Source organism: Prionailurus bengalensis, chromosome E3 (assembly GCF_016509475.1).
Source record: "Prionailurus bengalensis isolate Pbe53 chromosome E3, Fcat_Pben_1.1_paternal_pri, whole genome shotgun sequence".
In the NCBI taxonomy this organism is placed as follows: Eukaryota; Metazoa; Chordata; class Mammalia; order Carnivora; family Felidae; genus Prionailurus; species Prionailurus bengalensis.
Window position 1 is genome coordinate 40,966,122 of NC_057357.1, and position 18,246 is coordinate 40,984,367.

Below are 18,246 nucleotides of genomic sequence, written 5' to 3' on the forward strand. Positions count from 1 at the left end.
GGGAGGGAGACACAGAATCCGAAGCAGGCTCCAGGCTCCGAGCTGTCAGCACAGAGCCTGACGTGGGGCTCAAACCCACGAACCATGAGATCATGACCTGAGCCAAAGTCGGATGCTTAACCGACTGAGCCACCCAGGCGCCCCTAGAGAGATGATTCTTAACTCTTTCCACCGCACAGGAGTCCTGATGCAGCACCTCTCTGAGCCTCAGTTTCCCCACCTATAAAATGGACTCGACCAGAGTCCCCGCCTGGAGATCAGAAGCCTGTGCCTGAGCAGAATGAGTGTCCTTCCTGTGGGTGGCCGCTGTCATCAGTGCCTGCAAGGTGACAGAGCGAGAAATCACACCCAGGGAGCAAAGGCGAGCAGAGGCTGTGTGGCCCCCGCCAGAGGCAGCCCCCCTCCACCGCGAGAGGCCTGAGTGACCAGTGCCGTCCCCTCGCCCCCCGCAAGCTTCTTCTCCTCCCCCGCCTTCCCCCTCAAGGGCCCACCCTGTGCCTGCCGGGCCCCCAGTCCCAGACACTCACCCGGGGAAAGCTGGGGACGGGGAAGCCTGCCTGAGACACCACGGCCTCCCAGGGCACCAGGGGCTGCTGCTCAGGCTGGCGCCTTGCTGGGGAACTGCGGACTCCCCACTCCCCCTGGGGATCCACCAGCCTCTGGAGAAATGGCCCTCGGTCGCTGCTGGTTAACGAGGCGCGATCGCCAAGGAAGAGTGAAAAGGGATATTATGTGGGTGGACTTTCCAGAGGCTGTTTCCCTTGTGAGGCGTCCAGGTGTTGCTGTCTGGGGCGTGTGAGACTCTGGGTGACCGGCGGGCACTCCAGCCCCTTCTGGGGGCTGTGTCTGGGCTCCCGGCCCCACCTGGCCCCTCCCAGACTCTGGCCCTGGACGCGCTTTTTTTCCATGGAGCCTGGAAAATCTCTCCGGGGCCTGCCCCTTGCTCGCAGAGTGGTAAGTGATTCTGGGGGGAGGAACGAACCCCTGGGCCACACAGGCCACCGTGGATGAGTGTGGGGGCGTGTCTGTACTACTCACACAGTGCACGGGGCCCTAGGGTGAGGACAAAGGGTCCCCAGGACGCCCACTGGGCTGTCACCCATGCCCCCAGGGAGGCCACCTGGCCTCCCACCGCCTCTTCTCCAAGCCAGCTTCTCCAGGAAAGGAGAGGGCCGTCCCCCCTCCTCACCGTGCACCCCCAGCATGGTCCAGACCCCTGGACTCCACCTGCCAGGACTTGACAACGGCCTTTGTTTCTCCAAACCCAAAGTCCCCCCCCCTCCCCCGACCCAGCAGGGTGAGCCGGCCTCCACCGCTTGGCAGAGGGAAGGTCTGAGCTTCAGGCCCTTCTCTGCCCTCACACGAAGTCTGTCTCCCGCCCTCCGGGGCCCTTGGGACCTCACTCTGGCCTTTCCACTTTCTGGAAAAGGTCAGATTTGTCTTCAAATGACCACCATGCAAACGGTCTGGATGAGTCACCCCAAACCGGAGTCATCTGCTGCGAACTGTTCTATTTTAATTCATTTTCTTCGTGGAGGTGAGATTCGCCGTTTTCAAGTGAGTGGTGCTGTGGCAGTTAGTCCTTTCACAGTGTCTGTGGCCATCGTGTGCATCAGGTTCCGGGACGTTTTCATTCCCCCTAAATACGACTCCGCCCCCATCCTCAGTCACCTGCCCACCCCTCCGCACCCGTGGCAGCTGGAAATCTGCTCTCTGTCTCCAGTCGCACACCGTGTGGCCTTTGGGGACTGGCCTCTGTCACCGAGCACGGTGTTGTCGAGGTGTATCCAGGCTCTCCCACGCCTGAGGTCCAGGTGACAGCGCCTCACCCTATTCTGAGTGCGTGTGGCCAAGCCCCGTCCCTCTGTGTGGATGGGCCACACGCCTTCACCCCCCAGCCTGACCTCCGTCACCCTGCTCTCCCAGGACCACGCACAAGCGAGCCTGCGCCAGCCTCCACACTTGGCCCCGGCCCACACGTGGCCACCTCACACCCGGCCGTCGATCTCATAGTGGTTCGTCCTGGAGGCATCACCAGGCAGCCACAGCAGGGGTGATATCTGAGGACTGTGTGTATTTTACTAATTTTTAACAGCCCAGGTGTGGGGTGTCACAGGGTCCTGGGGAGCCTGTACCGGCTCTGTCCAGGGACCCTGATTTCCCATCCAGGGAGGTTGGTCCACATCTGTTGTCCTTCCCTTTGACGGGCACCGTCCCCCCTCGTCCCCCATCACTCCAGAAGCTGGCTGAGCCAGGTGCGAAGGGGCCATCTGTGTCCCCTCACCGAATTCGTCCAGGGCCCCACGTGCGGGTGACGCACAGCCACCGGCCAGTGGCACGGAGAGGTGTGCCCAAGGCTTCGTGGAGGTGGGCAGAGCCAGGGAGGCCGTGCCCCCGGCCGGCTCCAGGGCCCAAGCCCGGTCTCTGCGTCCCCTCCCCCGCCACCCCTCACTCCACTTGAAGCTGATGTTTCTGCCGGCATTCCAGGGAAAATCAAATCCTCCCGGGTAGAAACGGCATCTGTCCAAATGAGTTTTCTGAGTCTGCTTTGACACACTTTGGGAAGCTCCAGGACAGAAAATATGGTTTTGATTTCGTGGAGCAGGCGCAGACCCCCGAAACCTGGCCCACGTGGTCCGAGAGCTGGTCTCTCAGATTCTCCCCCAGACACGGCGCGTCGTGGAGCTCGGCCCAGAGAGAGCTGAGCAAGAGCGTGCTGACAAGGGGCCTCTCTCCAGGGCCTGGAGCTCCTGGCAGAGGGCACTGCCCGCTCAGGCCCCGGCCTCGGAGAGAGTCAGCCCTCTGAACATGCACAGGCACTTGTCAAGGTCACGAGAAACTTGGGTGGGCACCCCGGCCAGTACAGCTCCCTTCTCTCAAACCCCACAGCCTGGCAGCAGGCTGCGCCTGGGACTGCCCGTGAGAGGGGGAGCTCCCTGGGTAAGAAGGCTTCCAGGGAGGAACAGGATGAAGGTGAGGCCCTCATGAGCACCTGGGCTCGTTTCTTGTCTGGCCCGAGGTCAGAGGTGTGGTCATGCCCACCCGCGGTTGGGGGTCCCAAGCCCACCGGCAGGGAGAGTCTGGCCGTGGTGAGAGGTCATCTGCTGGTGGGAGGCTCCTGCTGACCGTCCCAGGCGGGGCTCTCGGAAGCCTGGGGCAGCACAGGTGGGGAGGCCCACCAGCCTCCCAGCTCTGGGGGTGTGGGGAAAAGGCCCTCCTGGAGGTCACTGGACGTCTACACAGCTCCCTGGACCCCACGTTGGCAGACGACAACTTGAGAGGCCTCACCAGTCTCTGAAGCCTTGTGACCCAGGAGACCCCGGCTCCCCAGCGGCAGAACAGGAGGGACCCCTGCCCAGGCACGGGGATCGGGGAGATACCACGTGCTCAGCTTGGGGAGTGAGGCCCCCCATCCCTCTGTTTGCTTGAAGCCCCTCGGCTGCTCACAGCTGCTGATGGGCAGCTCCATGCGCCTGGCAAGAGGCGCTGGGGTCAGCAGGAACGAGAACGAACCCGCTGCTGCTCTCGTGGGACTTGCGATGTGCAGGTGGGGCGACCGGGCCCCATGTGGTCCCACCTGTTGTGGTGATCGCCGACAGAGACCTGAGCTGCAGAGGAAATAATCCGATGGGTTCGTCGTTTGGGGCAGTCGAGGAAGGCTTCTCGAAGGAGGTGGCAAGTGAGCTGAGGATGAGAGGTGCTGGCCGGGGAGTGGCAGAGAAGCCTTGGACCCCCGGGCCCAAGGGGCAGGGTCTCCAGGCAATGGCTGGGTGCGTGGTGGGCCCACGGGGCCCACGTGTCCTTCATTTCACGGGCATCTTCCGGGGGCCGCCCCGCCACAGAGCGGGCCACCAGCACTCTTCACTCTAGCTTGCCTGCCCTTGGCTGCAAGGGACAGCGTTTTAATCCCTCTCCTCCGGCTCTTCTGGGTCCAAGCCTCTCCTCACTCAGGCAGACCCCCTGGCCGCCCGCCCTGCACCTCCTTGCCTGTTGGCGCCCTTATCCTCGAGGGCCCAGACAGGCAGCACACGAGTGCCTGTTTCTCAGGTGGGTAAACTGAGTCTGTGCCTTCCCTGATGCACCCAGCCGGGGGCAGCCAGCAGGGACCACGGAAGCTGCTTCTAGCTGGGGCCCTTCCATCCCTCTGACCCGGCATCCAGGAGCGGCAGGCTGCATCTTGCAAACCCGAGCTTCAGAAACTCGAAATCAAGGAGGATCTGGCTGGGGACTCTTGGGGGCTCCGTGGGCTGTTTTGTAACGACAGAGGGAGCGCCTCGCCCACACTCCGGATCTGCCGCGCCCGCGGCCGCCCACGGACCCTGCGGAATTAGCTCGCAAATGGGAGGAACAGGTGACGGGCGCCTGCTCTGGGGACGTCAGCCCTCCCATCTCACACCCGAGGTGTGTGAAGCAGGAGGCGGGGGCGAGGGCCCCGAGACCCCATTGCAAATTAAGATGTACTTTGTCTCCTTTCCAAAGGCACCGAGCTGGCTGCGTCCCCGCTTTGCCAGAAAATGACTTCCCTGCCAGATGGGAGCAGGACGCCCACCTCCCCGCAGCTCCAGCGACAGAGCCCGCAGGATCCCACACGGCATGCATTCCTGAAGCGGTGAGAGCCCCCCTCAGCCTCGGCTGCCTGCAGCAGCGGGCCTGTGACATCCATTTCCCTGGGCGGGCAGGCGGGGCTGGGGCTGGGCCTGGGGCTGGGGAAGGAAATACTCCCGCCAGCGCTTCCTGCTCGGGTCGCCTGACGTCCCTGCAGCTCCCGCGGGGCCAGGCGATCACGGTGGCAGGGGCTGGGCCAGTCGTGGTGTTCAGCAACCCCCACCCCCCACCGCCCCCTGCACCCTAAGGGGGCCTGCGGGCCCTTCCTGGCCTCGGGGCTGCCCTGGGCGTCCCAGGGTGCCCACTGCCCTCCCGGGGGGGTCCAGCCGGAGTCCAGAGCCTCAGGTCCAGTCAACCTCAGGAACAGCCAAGAATGCTTCCTCTGTGGGCACGGCCAGTGTGCTCTTGCGGGCTGGCCACTGGCGGATGGGACCACTGGGGAGACAGAGCCCAGGAGGAAGTTCCCTTCCGATCGGCGGACACGGCAAGCGTCCCTTCTCCTTCCCAGAGAGAGCCAGACCCTGCGCCGTGCAGAGGGCGGACAGGTGTGGGGCGCCCCGGTTACTGCAGCAGAGCCCCCAGCCCATCTCGCCGCCCGGGGCCTTGCCCTGCCCTGTCCTCTTCCCAGGGCTCGGCCTGGGGTCTCAGCCAGCAGGGGCACCGTGGAGAAAGCACAGACCTGTCAGGCCGTGTCCCCTCATGTATTAAATAGGGCAAAGACTGGCGCCAGCCCAGCAAGCCTCCGAGCCCTTGCTGAGATCACGGCGGCTGGGCAGGGGCCCGGCCGGAAGCCCTCCGTGCTCGGCTCGGCACCGAGGTCAGCCCGTCCCCAGCCCCCTGCACACCTGTCTGCCCCCAGCCCAGATGCTGGGGTGCTCATGGCCTCCTGAGGAGTGGATGACTTTCCAGCTCCTGGAGGATCTGGGGGCAGCTGTGAGTGGGTCCGTCTCCCTGTCCCCTCCTCCCCCTCAGGGGGCGACAAGTGCTCCGGTGCCCCAATAATTAACAGAAGGCCATCGTCGCTGCCGTGCACCTGCTTCAGGACGTTTTCTTCCCATGTGCTGAATAGAGAGGGACATTCCAGAATGTGGAACCTGGGGCACCTGGACCTCGAGTCTGTGGAGAGACATTCTAGGGACGTAGCTTTCCACGTGGCAGATGCGCATAATTCTGGACCGATTCGGGGAGAAATCTCCCAGAAGTGTTTTTCTCACTGCCCTGCCTTAAAAAACAAAATCAAGGGGCGCCTGGATGGCGCAGTCGGTTAAGCGTCCGACTTCAGCCAGGTCACGATCTCACGGTCCGTGAGTTCGAGCCCCACGTCAGGCTCTGGGGTGATGGCTCGGAGCCTGGAGCCTGCTTCCGATTCTGTGTCTCCCTCTCTCTCTGCCCCTCCCCCGTTCATGCTCTGTCTCTCTCTGTCCCCCCCCCAAAAAAAAAATCAAAACCCAAACAAAACTTTACGACTTCCCATAAACGGAGTCTCGAAACGTCCTGTGTCTACGGGAGGCTCCACGTTGCCTCCACTCTCCTCACTGCTGAGTCGGATCCCGATGCGTGAAAGGTCATAGTTTGTCGATTTCACTTGAAGGGCAGTCTACAAGGAACATTCCAGTTCTGCCCATTTTGGATGAGTGTATACACGCCCGGGAGGAACCTGCAGCTTATAGGGCACCTGCGTGCCAGCCCGTTTGGAAGCTGCCCTGAAGGGCGAGGCCCACGTCCTCTGCAGAGCTCCACACTCTCCCTCCCCCCTCTCAGCTCTGGCGACCCTAGCAGGTACCGCCCCTTGTGCGGGAGAGTTTGACAAACACCTCAGCTGCTTCTTGGTACCTGAAGGTCACGTTCGTCAGCGTTAGCCACTGCCGCCTGACGGGGACGTCATAACCCCGAGCTTCCTGCCACGCGGCTGCTCTGCCCGCCTCTGTCTGTGTGGTTCTAGTTCTTTGAGAGGAGCGGCGCTGGACCCCATCTGAAGCACGCACACCGTGGCGGCACCTTCGTGCGCTCACGGGTTTGCTCATCCAGCAAACACTCACCGAGAGCCTGGCTGTGTCCAGGATGGCCCAGGTCATGGATGCAAGTTAGGTCCAGCCACGGCCCTGACTTGGGGGGCACGCTGCCCATGTGGGGATGGGGTTGCCCTCCACTCGCTCCCCACCCACACCACAGACAGGCGCGAACCGTGTGGAACGTTCCACACCCGTTTACCAGGTGACTACCATCCCGGCTCTCTGTGACTGCCGGGGCCAGAACTGGAAATGCCCGGGGAAATTTTGTGTCAGTTGGGCACACTGCTCGCCAAGCCCTGGGACCCAGAGCTGTGAGGGGCTGCACCTGGGTCCAAGCCCCCCAGCTCTGCCTGCCTGGCGCATGGCTCGGACCTGCCCTTGCGGAGGGGCTGCCGCTCGCTCAGGACCAGAGAGAAAGGAACTGGCCCCAGGGGTCCAGATGGATCCTGGGGGCTGAATGAAGAGCGCAGGATGATGCTGTCTGCCAGGACCGACCCTGGATGAGGGCCGAGGTCACAGGCCGCTGCTCAAGGACAAGCCTCTGTGGGAACATCTCACGAGATGCAGCTTCCACAGGAAGCCTCCCTGGCAGCCCGCAGAGCAGGCTGGGTCCCTGTATGGATTCCCAGTCCCTGCACTTGTCCTATGTGACCCTTCATTGCTCTCCGGGTCAGTCTCCCTCTCCTTTGAACCCTGTACCTGCTGTATGATGATCACTGGGTGGATGAAAGGATGGAGGGACAGATGAATAGATTGATGGGTGGATGGAGGATAGATGGGTGGATGGATAGATGGATGGATGGACAGATAGAGCTGGTTGTCGTGGCTGGCAGGCCAACTCCCTGCGGAAGTGTGAGCCCTATCGGTGCAGCTCAACATCAATGTTGGGTGATGTGCATAGAGTGATGTGCGTAGCTCAACATCAATGTTGGGTGATGTGCTACATACACCCGTGTGCATCCCCTGTCTCCCGGAGCACCGTTTCTGGGGAGGTGGGCGTTCTTCCTCTCATTTAATAGATGGACCACGGAAGCCAGAGAGGCCAGTAACCTGCCCAAAGCTGAGCATCCCGGGAAGCCCAAGCTCCAGGCATCAGGCAGCGTGCGTCAGGGTAAACTTTGACTCTGCCTTGACCCTCTGTCCCCGTTGGGAAAAGGTGGGAGACTCGGGCTTCTAGAGCCAGAGTCACCCAGGCCCTCTGGCCACCGTCATCTCTCCCCCATTAGTGAATGGGTTCCTCAAAGGACTTGAGTGGCCTCAGGAAGTGGGTAGGAGGGGGGGCTCCCCTTTTCAGGGGCGATGCCCATGGCATCCTGGTCCACCCAGGCTCACTCACAAGTTTGAGAGGGGACATCAGGCAGTGAGTTGCAAAGACGGTGACAGTGCTTCCCAGTGGTGAAGACAGACACTTGTCACCTGGAAACCAGTGTGGCCTCTGCTCCACGCAGCCTGACTTGGGGTGGAGCCCCCTCCACCCAGGGACGCCCGGCACTTGCCTTCTGCTGCCCGAGAGGCTGTCCTCTGGTCTCAGCGGCCCAGGGACAGCACTGGGACCCAGGCTGGCCGCCCAACCCTATGTTCAAGTCCTGGAACAAGGGACTCATCTGTCAGTCGGGCCCCTCCAGAATGTCGTGCGGGCCAGAGGAGAGGATGCGGGCTCAGCCCTGCTGAAGGCACTCCAGGTGTCGTGGCCCCGTCTTTTCACATCCCGCACGGGAAGGGTTGCTGACCGACTCAGCGACAAACGTTGCTTTTTCTCTGACGTTCTCATCACCCCTGGGGCGAGGGAGACCTCTCCTCACCTGTCTGGGATTTCTACCCCCCACCCCCATCCATCCCGCGAGGACCCTGAGACCACAACCGAAGGGGGTCAGACGAGCTGCGAAGCAGCAGGAAACCAGGGAGGGGGCTCCGGCCGGTTTTCGAATCCAGCCCCCACTCCGTGGGCCAGGCGTTGTGGGCAGCGGGAGCCCCGATGAACTCCTACTTCACCGTCGCTCCTCTGTTGCCCTCCACCCGCTGAGGAACCCAGTTTTTCGGGGGGGGGGGGGAGAGCCGGATCTGTGGGTGGTACTTTTCTCCTGGTGACGTCTGAATAACCATGACAGCAGCTAAGTGCGGCTGAGCCTGGCTCCGGGAAGAGCTTCTTCTGGGTCTCCCCCTCTTTCCTCTCCCATTCCTCTCCTCCCCCCACCCCTGCCTTCTGCGTCTCTGGTCTCACAGTGTGGGGAGCACCCCCTGCCACCCTCCACCCCTGCCCCCCGAGCCAGGAAGTAGGGTCTGAGGAGCAGAACACCCATCCCCAAGTCCCCACGCATCCAAATATTTACTGCTGTGTCTGCCCACAAAAATTAATACGGCAATTTTGTCGTAGGTTCCCACTGCCCGCTTCGCCTCTGGGGACTCGGGCCGGCCCGGCCCGCCCCGTGGGCCACAATGGCAGCGCCCACAATGCCCGCACAGGGGCCGGCTGGTCGCGCATACAAAGCACCCGGCCCGGCCATTATCATTCCGGAGCCGAAGTCCACCCCAGCCCGCACCTCATCGGTCATTCAGCAGCCCTTAATGACTTGTCAGTTCCTTGCCCTGCCATTTTCTGTCTAATTAATTCTTTTATTGTGCACCGGATAAAGAAAGACAAAGGCCTCCCCGGCAATAATGATTCATTAAAATGCAGCGCCTTCGCCCGCTGCTCTTGGCCGAGCACCAGCCCGGCTGCTCTGCCCGGCCCGCAGGCGCTACCGCCGCACTCCCACCGGGCCGCGCGCCCCTTAACCCTTTGCAGGGACCGGCGGGCCTGGCGACCGGCCGGGCGTGTGGCCCCGCCTCAGCTTTGGGGGACCTGGTGAGCAGGGGGCTCCCACAGCCGCCCAGGCTGTTCCCGCTCCTGTCCTGTCGGGGAGCCTCTCGGAAAGGCCTCGGGAAGTGTCCTGCGGTTTCCCAAGGCAGCCAGCCTCGGTGGGACTGAATTCTGGCCCCCGGCCCCTCTGGGAAGGCTAGGGCTGGTGGGGGTGCTGGTGGGGGGGGTGCACACGGGACCCCCCCCCCCCACAGGGCAGCCCAGCATGGGTGGGGGAGGCAGGGGGGCTGCGCTAGGGGCAGACAAGGCGACAGGTCACCTCGAGGGAAGGGAGCGAGGACCCCAGGGCTCCAGGGACAAGCCCGCCAGCAGGACGGGGCAGGGAGGGACCTGTCACGTGTCTGTGTGCTGGCCACGGCCATGCCAGCTTCATCCTCGGCCGTCACTGTCACATGGTCACGGGAGGAGGCACGTAGAGATCAGTGGCGAGTGGCAGAACCTCCAGCCACTGGGTCACAGCCAGGTCCTGAGCTCACGGAGCGTCCCCAAACACCGCCGGGCAGCCAGGAGCCCCCAGGCCAGCAGGGAACGCAGGAGACGGGGAAACCCTCAGGGCCCCGATCCCCACTCTTCCTGGGACAGAAATGGGCTGGGGGTGGGCAGTGCTGAGCTCGCAGCTCCGGAGGACCCTCACCTGAAGGCAGATCCACGCCTCGCGTGTCTCCCCCTTTGGCTCCTTCCCTTCCCAACTTTTCTCCTCGGAAGGCTCCCGCGGCCCCCGGGGCGCCCCAGGGCCTCTACGGCCCCATCCTGGGAGGACTTGGTCTGCACATCTGCTCTCTCCAGGATGTAGGACCCCAAACGCAGGCACGCTTTGGCCCAGAGGGAGACAGAGGAGCAGACACCGGGGTGGTTATACACTGCCCTCCCTTGGGAATGGGTCCTTACCGAGTCCCGGGGGGCAGCAGCTCTGACCCCCAGCCTTGGGGTGTGCACCTGGGGTCTCCCTAGGGGTGGGAGGAGGGGATCTTGCAGCACTGGCTCATGGTCAGCCCCAGTTTCCATGAAGCCTGGTGGAATGTATCCCAGACGGGTGTCCACACAGGGTGCTAAAGACTTTAGTGTCCAGTGGCCTGGAAACAAGTCGGTTCAGCCCTGCCGTGTGGCCCACGGCTCCTGCAGCCCTGGTCACCCAGAGACGAGGTCCATAAAGGTCCTCTGTCCAGGGCTGACCTGGAGGCCCTGGGCCAGACATTGGAGGGGGAAAGATCGGGGTCCATGCACCAGGCCACGACCCTGAGTCTCACACCTGCCCTGGGGTGCTGTCCCCTAAATGCGAAGCAGGCAGGGTGGGTGTGGAAACTGCCCCCCTCTCCCCTGGGCAGGCCTGAGGAGGGGGGCCCCGGGTCTCCCCCAGGCAGCGGCGCAGAGACACAGGCCTCCCCGGAGCTGACAGCCACGCCGGCCGTGAACTCACATCCAAACAGAAAGTCTGCTCCTGAAAGCCGATCCGTCGTCCCAGGAAGAGCAATTATACGCGGAACCAGGAGGGGCTTTCCCAATCTATCAGAGCAGGGTCTGGGTCATAAACGCCCTTTCCCCTTTGTCTCTGAATAGGGCATTCTGTTCAGCTGAGGTCAGAGGCAACGCACTCAGCTCTGGGGAAGGAAATGAAAAATGAGGAACTTTTCCCGCCAGCTCGTCCCCAGGATGGGCCGACGGAGCGCGCTCAGTGGGAACTGGGCTCTGGACAAGCTTGGACTTGGGGCCCGGAGGGGTGAGGCCAGCCTTGTTAACAGTGTTGTCTGGGGGGAGCTGGCTGGAAAAACCCTCACGAGCCTGCGGACCAGGGCAGTCCCAGGGACCCCTCCCAGCTGCCCTGACCCCCGGGGTTGTCCGCCTCACCACCTCCTCACAAGGCCACTGGGGACCCAGATTTCGGGGAGCAGGGGCCCCGTGACCCCCAGAACGCTTGGCTGTGGGCTCAGCCTCCAACGTCTGAGAGTGCTGTGGAGGGGAGGCCACCAGCCTGGCCCCCGGGGAGGGGTGGGGCGTCTGGAGAGGAGAGGACAGGTGGTGGCTGTCACCGTGAGCTCAGACGCAGGGAACCCCCAGGGAGGCTTGCCTGGGGCACAGGGGCCAAAAGGGCCCTCGCACCATCATCAGGTTGGTGGGAAGAGGGGCCGGGCCTCTGGGGAGTTAACATGCAGGAGCCCCTCCGAGACCAAACAAACCTGGAGGGACCCCAGCCCTCGGGAACCTGGCAGGGCCCAAGTCAACCCCAGAGCGGCAACGGGGCGGCCTCACTCCCTCCATCAGGGAGCCGGCTGCAGGGGCTTTCCTTGGTTTGGGGTGTCCACGTGAGAGCCTGGAGGCCCATATGGACCCGGACGGCCCTTGGCTGGATGCAGGATGTGCTGGACTGGCTCCACAGGGGCATCCGTGAGCCTGGCTTGCAGCCCCCTCCCAGACCCCGCCTCGCCCCGGAGGCTTGGCACGCCCCAGACCTCACGAACCCTCGTAAATCCGGGCAGCTCTTCCCAAACACTACTCTTGGCAGGCCCCGGACGTGGCTCTCCAGCGCGGGGTGAGGGACGCGCCCTGGATCGCAGCCACGCGGGCGGCTGGCAGACGAGGGGACGGGAAGGGCGCCCCCCTACCCGGACCACCCCGTTAAAATCACAGAGGGAGTTGCTTCAAGTAGCTGGCTTCTCGCGAGAAGTGTGAGCTTCCTCTCGGGCCCGGAGATGCCCCAGAAGCACCTGCAGGGCCTGGAGGTGGGTGCCCCCAGCCCCACGCAGCCCCTGAACCAGCTGCGGGGAGGCCCGGCCAAGGGGTGAGGCTGCCCCCTTGCTTGCGGTTGCCCCCCACAACCATCCCTCCCTGCAGACACTCGGCCAACCAGACGGCCCTGCCTGGTTCTCGCAGGACAGCTTTCACCCAGCTCCCAGCTTGGCTCCGCGCCAGCGCCCGAAAAATGCCGCCAGCCACCCAGAAACCCGCTCTGGGATTCGCCTGGGAGGAAACCATGGCCCCGAATCTGGACCCGCTTTGCCTGCTGAATAGGCCCCTGGGGAAAGAAGACACTGGCGGCATGGCCAGCTTCCTGGGGCCTCTGAGATCCGTTCAAATCCAGACACAGCCCCTGCAGGGGGCGGGGGGGGGGGCCTGGCTGTGCCCCAGGGTTGAAGCGTTGTCTCTGCCTTCCATGGGGCTCCGGATGCCCACATCCTCTGAGGAGGGCTCGGGGTAGACTGCACTCCTGCCTCCGCCAAGGCCCTCGAACCAGACCCCGTTCTCTCGGAGCCCCCGTCCGCCAGGCTTACGGAAAAGCAACACACAAAACGCAGCCTGAGTAGATAAAAAGCTTTTTTTTTTTTTTTTTTTTTTTAATTTTATCAAATTGGTCTGTACAAAAGTTAGCGTTGCTTGGTCAGAAAGTAGCCGAACACAGCAGGTAAGTGACAGCGGAAGCCCAAACTCCACGCGGAACAACGGATTTTGCGTAAGAACGAGTTTGCTGTAGTTCCCTGCCCCCACCCCCAGAAAGAGATATGCAAAACAAATTCTCTTTTTTTTTTTCTAGAAAAAGGTAGGAAAAAGTAGAAAAAGTAAAAAGAAGCAACTTCTCGGATGTCTTCAAATGTACAAAGTTTTAAAGGCACAAGTTTCCATGAAGTAGGCGATTACCGTTGGTCGGCACGCAGCGGAAGCAGGTACGCGTCAATCGGGTATTATTCGTCTAAAGCTAAGACTCTAAACACTTAGTGGAGAAGGTTTTAGTTTCACAGCTTGTAGGTGGCGTCTGGGTCCTAAGAGCCGAGATTCATGTGCCCCTCCAGCCACCCCGTCCCCGGCTTGGCACCGTTGTGAGCAGGGGTGGAGCCCAGGGACACCCATGCCCTCTAAGCCTCGACCTCACACGGGTGCCACGGCACCCCCAACCCGGGCACAGACACGACGAGGCAATCCCTTCTCCCCGCTCAGGGTCCCGGCCACCTCCCCGGGGCCTGGAGCCCCAGGGCCCCCACCCCACGTGTCCTCCTGGCCCTGGAGCTCAGCAACCCGGCCTCCGTTTTGTCTGAAATCCTACTTTCTGCACAAATTACTTAATTAAAGATAAAATAATACAGAACATAAATACGTTTCAACAGCTTCCAAAACAAATCGAACGTGTTTAAGCTTCAGAAACAAAACTTAAAAAATAAAATAAAATGAAACGAGGGAAGCGTTAGTCCCAGCCAAACCTCGCTGGGTAGAGCCTGCGTTGTGGGAGCCCCTCGGAGCTGACGGGCTGGTCCCGAGAGGTGCTCCCCCAGACACATTCTCGCCAGGCTGCGGATGCCGCTGGTCCCGTGGGCTCCCGGCGCGAGGCTGGCGGGGACCCCGGGAGACGGGCGGCCGGAGCCCCCGCGCCTCGTCCCTCCTTTTTGTTTTGTGCTGTGGCTGCCTCGGCTCCACTGAGATGCAAAACCAAGGGGCTGCTGTCTGCAGGGAAGAGGGCCCGACGGCCGTCCCCCGCGCAGTCACCAGTCACCGCCAAGAGCCAGCGACAAGGAAAAGAGGGCTTTGTTGGCCGAAGGGAGCGGGGAGATCTGGAAGCAACGGGGCGTCGGGCTCCAAGCGTGGCTGCCCGCAGACGTCAGCAGGCCCTTGCCCGGAGCCGCCGTCTCCTCTCCCTCTGCCTCTGCACCCCTTCCGGAAGACCCGAGGCTCTGTCTTTGCTGAGATAAAGGTTCTCCCTCTCCGACGCCAGTCCCCCCCACGGGCCACGGCGCCCTCAGGGTCTGCTCAGGGTAGTATACACAGGCTGGTCCCAGTTGCCGGGCGGGCTGTGGGCGGGCGGCACGGAGAGGCCGCTGAGCAGGGGCGAGGCGTAGGGCCGACGGGAAGGGTGGAAGTAGGGGCACTGGTAGAGGCTGGACGGGCAGCCGGGGTACGGGCTGTAGTAGCTGGGGGCCTGCAGGTCGGCGTAGTCGCACTGCGAGCTGGCGAAGGAGCTGGCGGCCGCGGCCGGGGCCGCCGTGGTGACGCTGGCCTGGCCACTGTAGGAGCCGTAGTCGGCGCGGCCCGGGGAACCGTGCGACTGGTCGCCGTAGTGGCTGGGGCTCAGCTGCTCCGTCTTGATGTGCGGCCGCGGGGGCCCGTCTCGGTGGGCGACGCCGAGGCCGACGGGGCTCCCTTGTGGGCCCACACAGGGGACGCCCCGAGGCCGGCTGCCCCCGAGTGTGAGTAGGAGGCGCCCCCGTAGGAGCCGGCGGCGGGCTGGCCGGGCTCCGCGGGCAGGGCCGAGTGGCCGTTGAGGGGCAGGTACTGGTCGAACTCGTGCACGTCGAAGGTGTCCATGTTGCCGATGACCTCGCTGCTCAGCTCTGAGATGTCCACGTTGCTGAAGTCGATGTTCTGGCGCCCGCTGTCTGCCAGACGGCGGCCTTCCGGCTTCAGCTCCGGCTTGCCCCCGTGGTGCAGGTCCGTCTTGGGGGTGGTGGGCGGGGTGGGCGGCCCGTGGGTCTGCCCTGGGGACAGAGCACATTTCAGGCATGAATGCCCCTTCTGTGGGGGGCCGGCCGGCTGGCGACGCACACCCAGGAGGAAAACCAGCCCGCTGACTGCCGCAGGTAGAAATCAACGGCTTTTTGTTTCTGTACGTTTCCCAGAAATTCCAGCAGAGCCAGACCCAGACCTCACTGCTCGGCCGAGGAAATTCCGTTAAGCGCTGTTCTGCAGGAAGAGCTGGGCCACGGAGGCCCCCGCGCCTACCCCAGAAGACCAAGATGGGGGAAAGGAGAGGAAGTGCCCGGCCCCTTGCACGTGACCACAAGGCCACGCACACAAAGCTCACTCTCCCCCAGGCTCACGGCGGTAGCCAGCTTCCCGGGGACTGACTGCTCGGCTGGCCGGGGCTCCCCCCCAAGCCCGTCTGATCTTGAGGCTGGGCTGCTGACCACCGCACAGGGGACACGAGTGAGTGCTGGGTCAGCACCCGCAGAAAGGCCAGGGGAAGCAGAAACGCCTCCAGGCGGAGCAGAAAACACCCACGTCATGCGGCACCCGACCAGGGAAAAGTTGTGAGGACGTCAGGGCTCAGAGGGGGCTAAGCAGACCCCCGTGAGCACGGGGGACCTTGGGGCGACGTGGACACCAGCCCTGGGAGCGAGCCCCTGCTCCCCACCCCACTGCTCATCTCACAGCGGATGCCTGACCCCCCACTTCTCCTGCTGGGGCAGGCAAATGCTGTGGGGCCCCAGGCGCCCACCTGTGTGGTCGCCGTGGTGGTGCGCGTCACCGAGGCCCGCGTCCGCCTTGTACACGGCACCGCTGGGATGGGGGCCCAGCTCGGCTCCGGAGTCAGAGTCGCCCTGGCCTGCTTTCACGCTCTTCCTGCGGCGCGGCTGGTACTTGTAATCCGGATGGTCCTTCTTGTGCTGGACCCGTAGCCGCTCCGCCTCCTCCACGAAGGGGCGCTTCTCACTTTCGCTCAGCAAGCTGCAGCACCAAGGGCAGAGGTGGCACGGTGAGGGCACCCACGCCGGCCCCCCCCCCCGACGCCCACAGGGAGGCCTGTGTGTGCTCCCGCGCCTCAGCAGGCACCAGGCGGGCGCCCCCCTTTCTGAGGACGGGGGCTCGGGCCAGCGAGGACTTCTGGTGAGGGTCAAAGGAACGTGCTGGAACGAAACCCAAAGCTTTCCATCTCCATCATCTTCTTACTTCCCTCTGCCCCCAGACTGTGTAAGTCCCCTCCCTTTGGGGCTTTCTAAAGCAGGCGGGGGAGGAGGCAGAACCCAGCTGAGAACACACGGTGGATCAAACAAGGCTTCCCGGGAACGAGCAACTAGCGGGGAGGGACTCCGTGGGCATCTGGGCTTCCCAGACCTCCGGGAACACTGGCTAAACCGGTGGTCCTCGCTGAGGCTCACAACACACGCCGGGCCCCTCAAACCCTTCCAGGAGCTCACCTCCAACTGCCTGTGGGACAGGGCACAGAGGACATCCGTGCAAACTCCCAGGGCCCGCTCACGAGGAGAGGGGCAGGAGACGGGAACCGGCGCCCGGAACCCAAAGCCATCCATGTGAACCCAAGGAGACCCCCCCGCCCTTGGTGGGGACGGGCTGCTCTGAGCAGCAAGCAGCCCTGCTGTGGCCCTACTTTCTGCACAAGCGTCCGGTTCCACCATGCCCAAGTGAGCACAAAGCATGCTTGTGCCCGACCACTCTTGCATCCCCAGGCTTTCCTTGCCGAGGGGCGCAGCGCGGGCAGACGATGGAGCAGCTGTCGGGAAGGTGCCCGCGGGGCAGACGTGCACCCCCTCCGTCTGCCTTGACTTCTTGCACATGGTGGTCAGAGTGGAGGGGAGCCCTTTAGAAAGAGGGGCGCCTCCAGCCAGCACCACCTCGCCTGATACCGTGTCCCGCTTCTGGACAGAAGCCACCTTTCCTCAGGGAGGCACAGGCCTCGGGCTTGGGGGCCAATCCCAGGTGGGGTCCCCCTCTCGCAGGCTGTTGGCAGGAGGGAGTGCGCTAGGGCTTGCGTGCTCGCCCTGCAGCCCTCTGTGGCCCCGACCACCTGCGTACCCCGGGGGGGGGGGGGGCAGTCAACGAGGCCGGAGGGCGGTTGTCCGCTGGAACTCGCCCTGGGAACAGCCACTGGGAGCAGAGCCGAGGCCGGGCGCGGGGCCACCTCCAGAGCCCCTGCGAACCCCAGGACCCCCTCCGGCCCGCCCGCGCGGCTGGGGCTCCCGTCCCCGCCCCCGGGGCCTGGGGACCGCGCACTCACCGCCACAGCTTGCCCAGCGTCTTGCTGAGCTCCGCGTTGTGCAGGTGCGGGTACTGATCGGCCAGCTTGCGGCGCGCCGCCTGCGCCCACACCATGAATGCGTTCATGGGCCGCTTCACGTGAGGCTTGGCCTTCAGAGCGCCGCCGCCACCGCCGCGCACCGGCATGGGCACCAGGCTCCAGTCGTAGCCCTTGAGCACCTGCGACACGGCGTCGCGGATGCAGGCCGGGAAGCGTTCGTCCGCCGCCTCGGCCGCGTCGCCCCGGCCGCCGCCCCCCGCGCCCACCGCGCGGCCCAGGCCCTCGGAACCGGCAGGCGACGGCGGCGCATCGGAGTCCGAGTCCTCCACGTGCGACATGGAGCTGGCGGTGCCGGACGGGCTGCAGGGCGGCTGGGCACGGGCCTCGCTCATGTCCAGCATCGGGGCCGCGCGCGGAGGGGCGCGCACCGGGACCCGCGGGGCCGCTGCTCGGACTGCGCTGCGGCCGCTCTGGGACCCGAGGTCGCCGCGCGGTGGCCCGACCTGCGTGCCCCCTCCGCCGCCGCCGCCGGCGCCGCCACAGCCCGACCCCGGCCCCTCCGTTGCCGCCGCCGCCGAAGCTCCGTCCCGGCGGAGGACCCGCAACAAGTTTCTTTAAGTGGCGGCCGCGAGGCTCCGCCCCCTGCCCGGGTCCCCATTGGCCCGCGCGCGCCCCGCTGCCCCCGGGGGGCGGAGCCCGGCTGCCCGCCCCTCCCCCACACGAAGAAAGTGCCGCGGTTCCCTCTGCGCCCCCGCGCGCCCCTCCCGGCACCGCCCCGCGCCGCGGGCCCCCTTTCCAGCAGGGGCGGGGAGGGAAAGGGGTCTGGGACCCGGAACGGCGGAGCGCTCCGGGTGCCTCTGCCGGGCGCGCGGCGGCTCCTGCGCGTCCCGCCCTCGGGCCCCCTCGCCCAGCCCGAGAAAGCCCGCTCCGCGGGGAGGCGGGTCCGCCAGCGCCTCGCCACAGCCGGTCCTGAGCCCCGACGTCTCGCCCGCAAACCCGAGGCGCCGGGGTCAACTGCCGCCAGCCCGCGGCCC

The 18,246-nt window shown here is 64.4% G+C and overlaps 1 protein-coding gene across 1 annotated transcript; it reads right to left on the reverse strand.

The window, feature by feature from the left end:
- Positions 1-12,940: 12,940 nt before the first annotated feature.
- On the reverse strand, positions 12,941-17,910 carry SOX8 (SRY-box transcription factor 8). Its single transcript, XM_043561080.1, is given in 4 exon segments — positions 12,941-14,565; positions 14,568-14,933; positions 15,674-15,903; positions 17,192-17,910. Coding segments are annotated over 4 exon segments (1,386 nt in total). The 5' UTR covers positions 17,614-17,910; the 3' UTR covers positions 12,941-14,197.
- Positions 17,911-18,246: the final 336 nt, after the last annotated feature.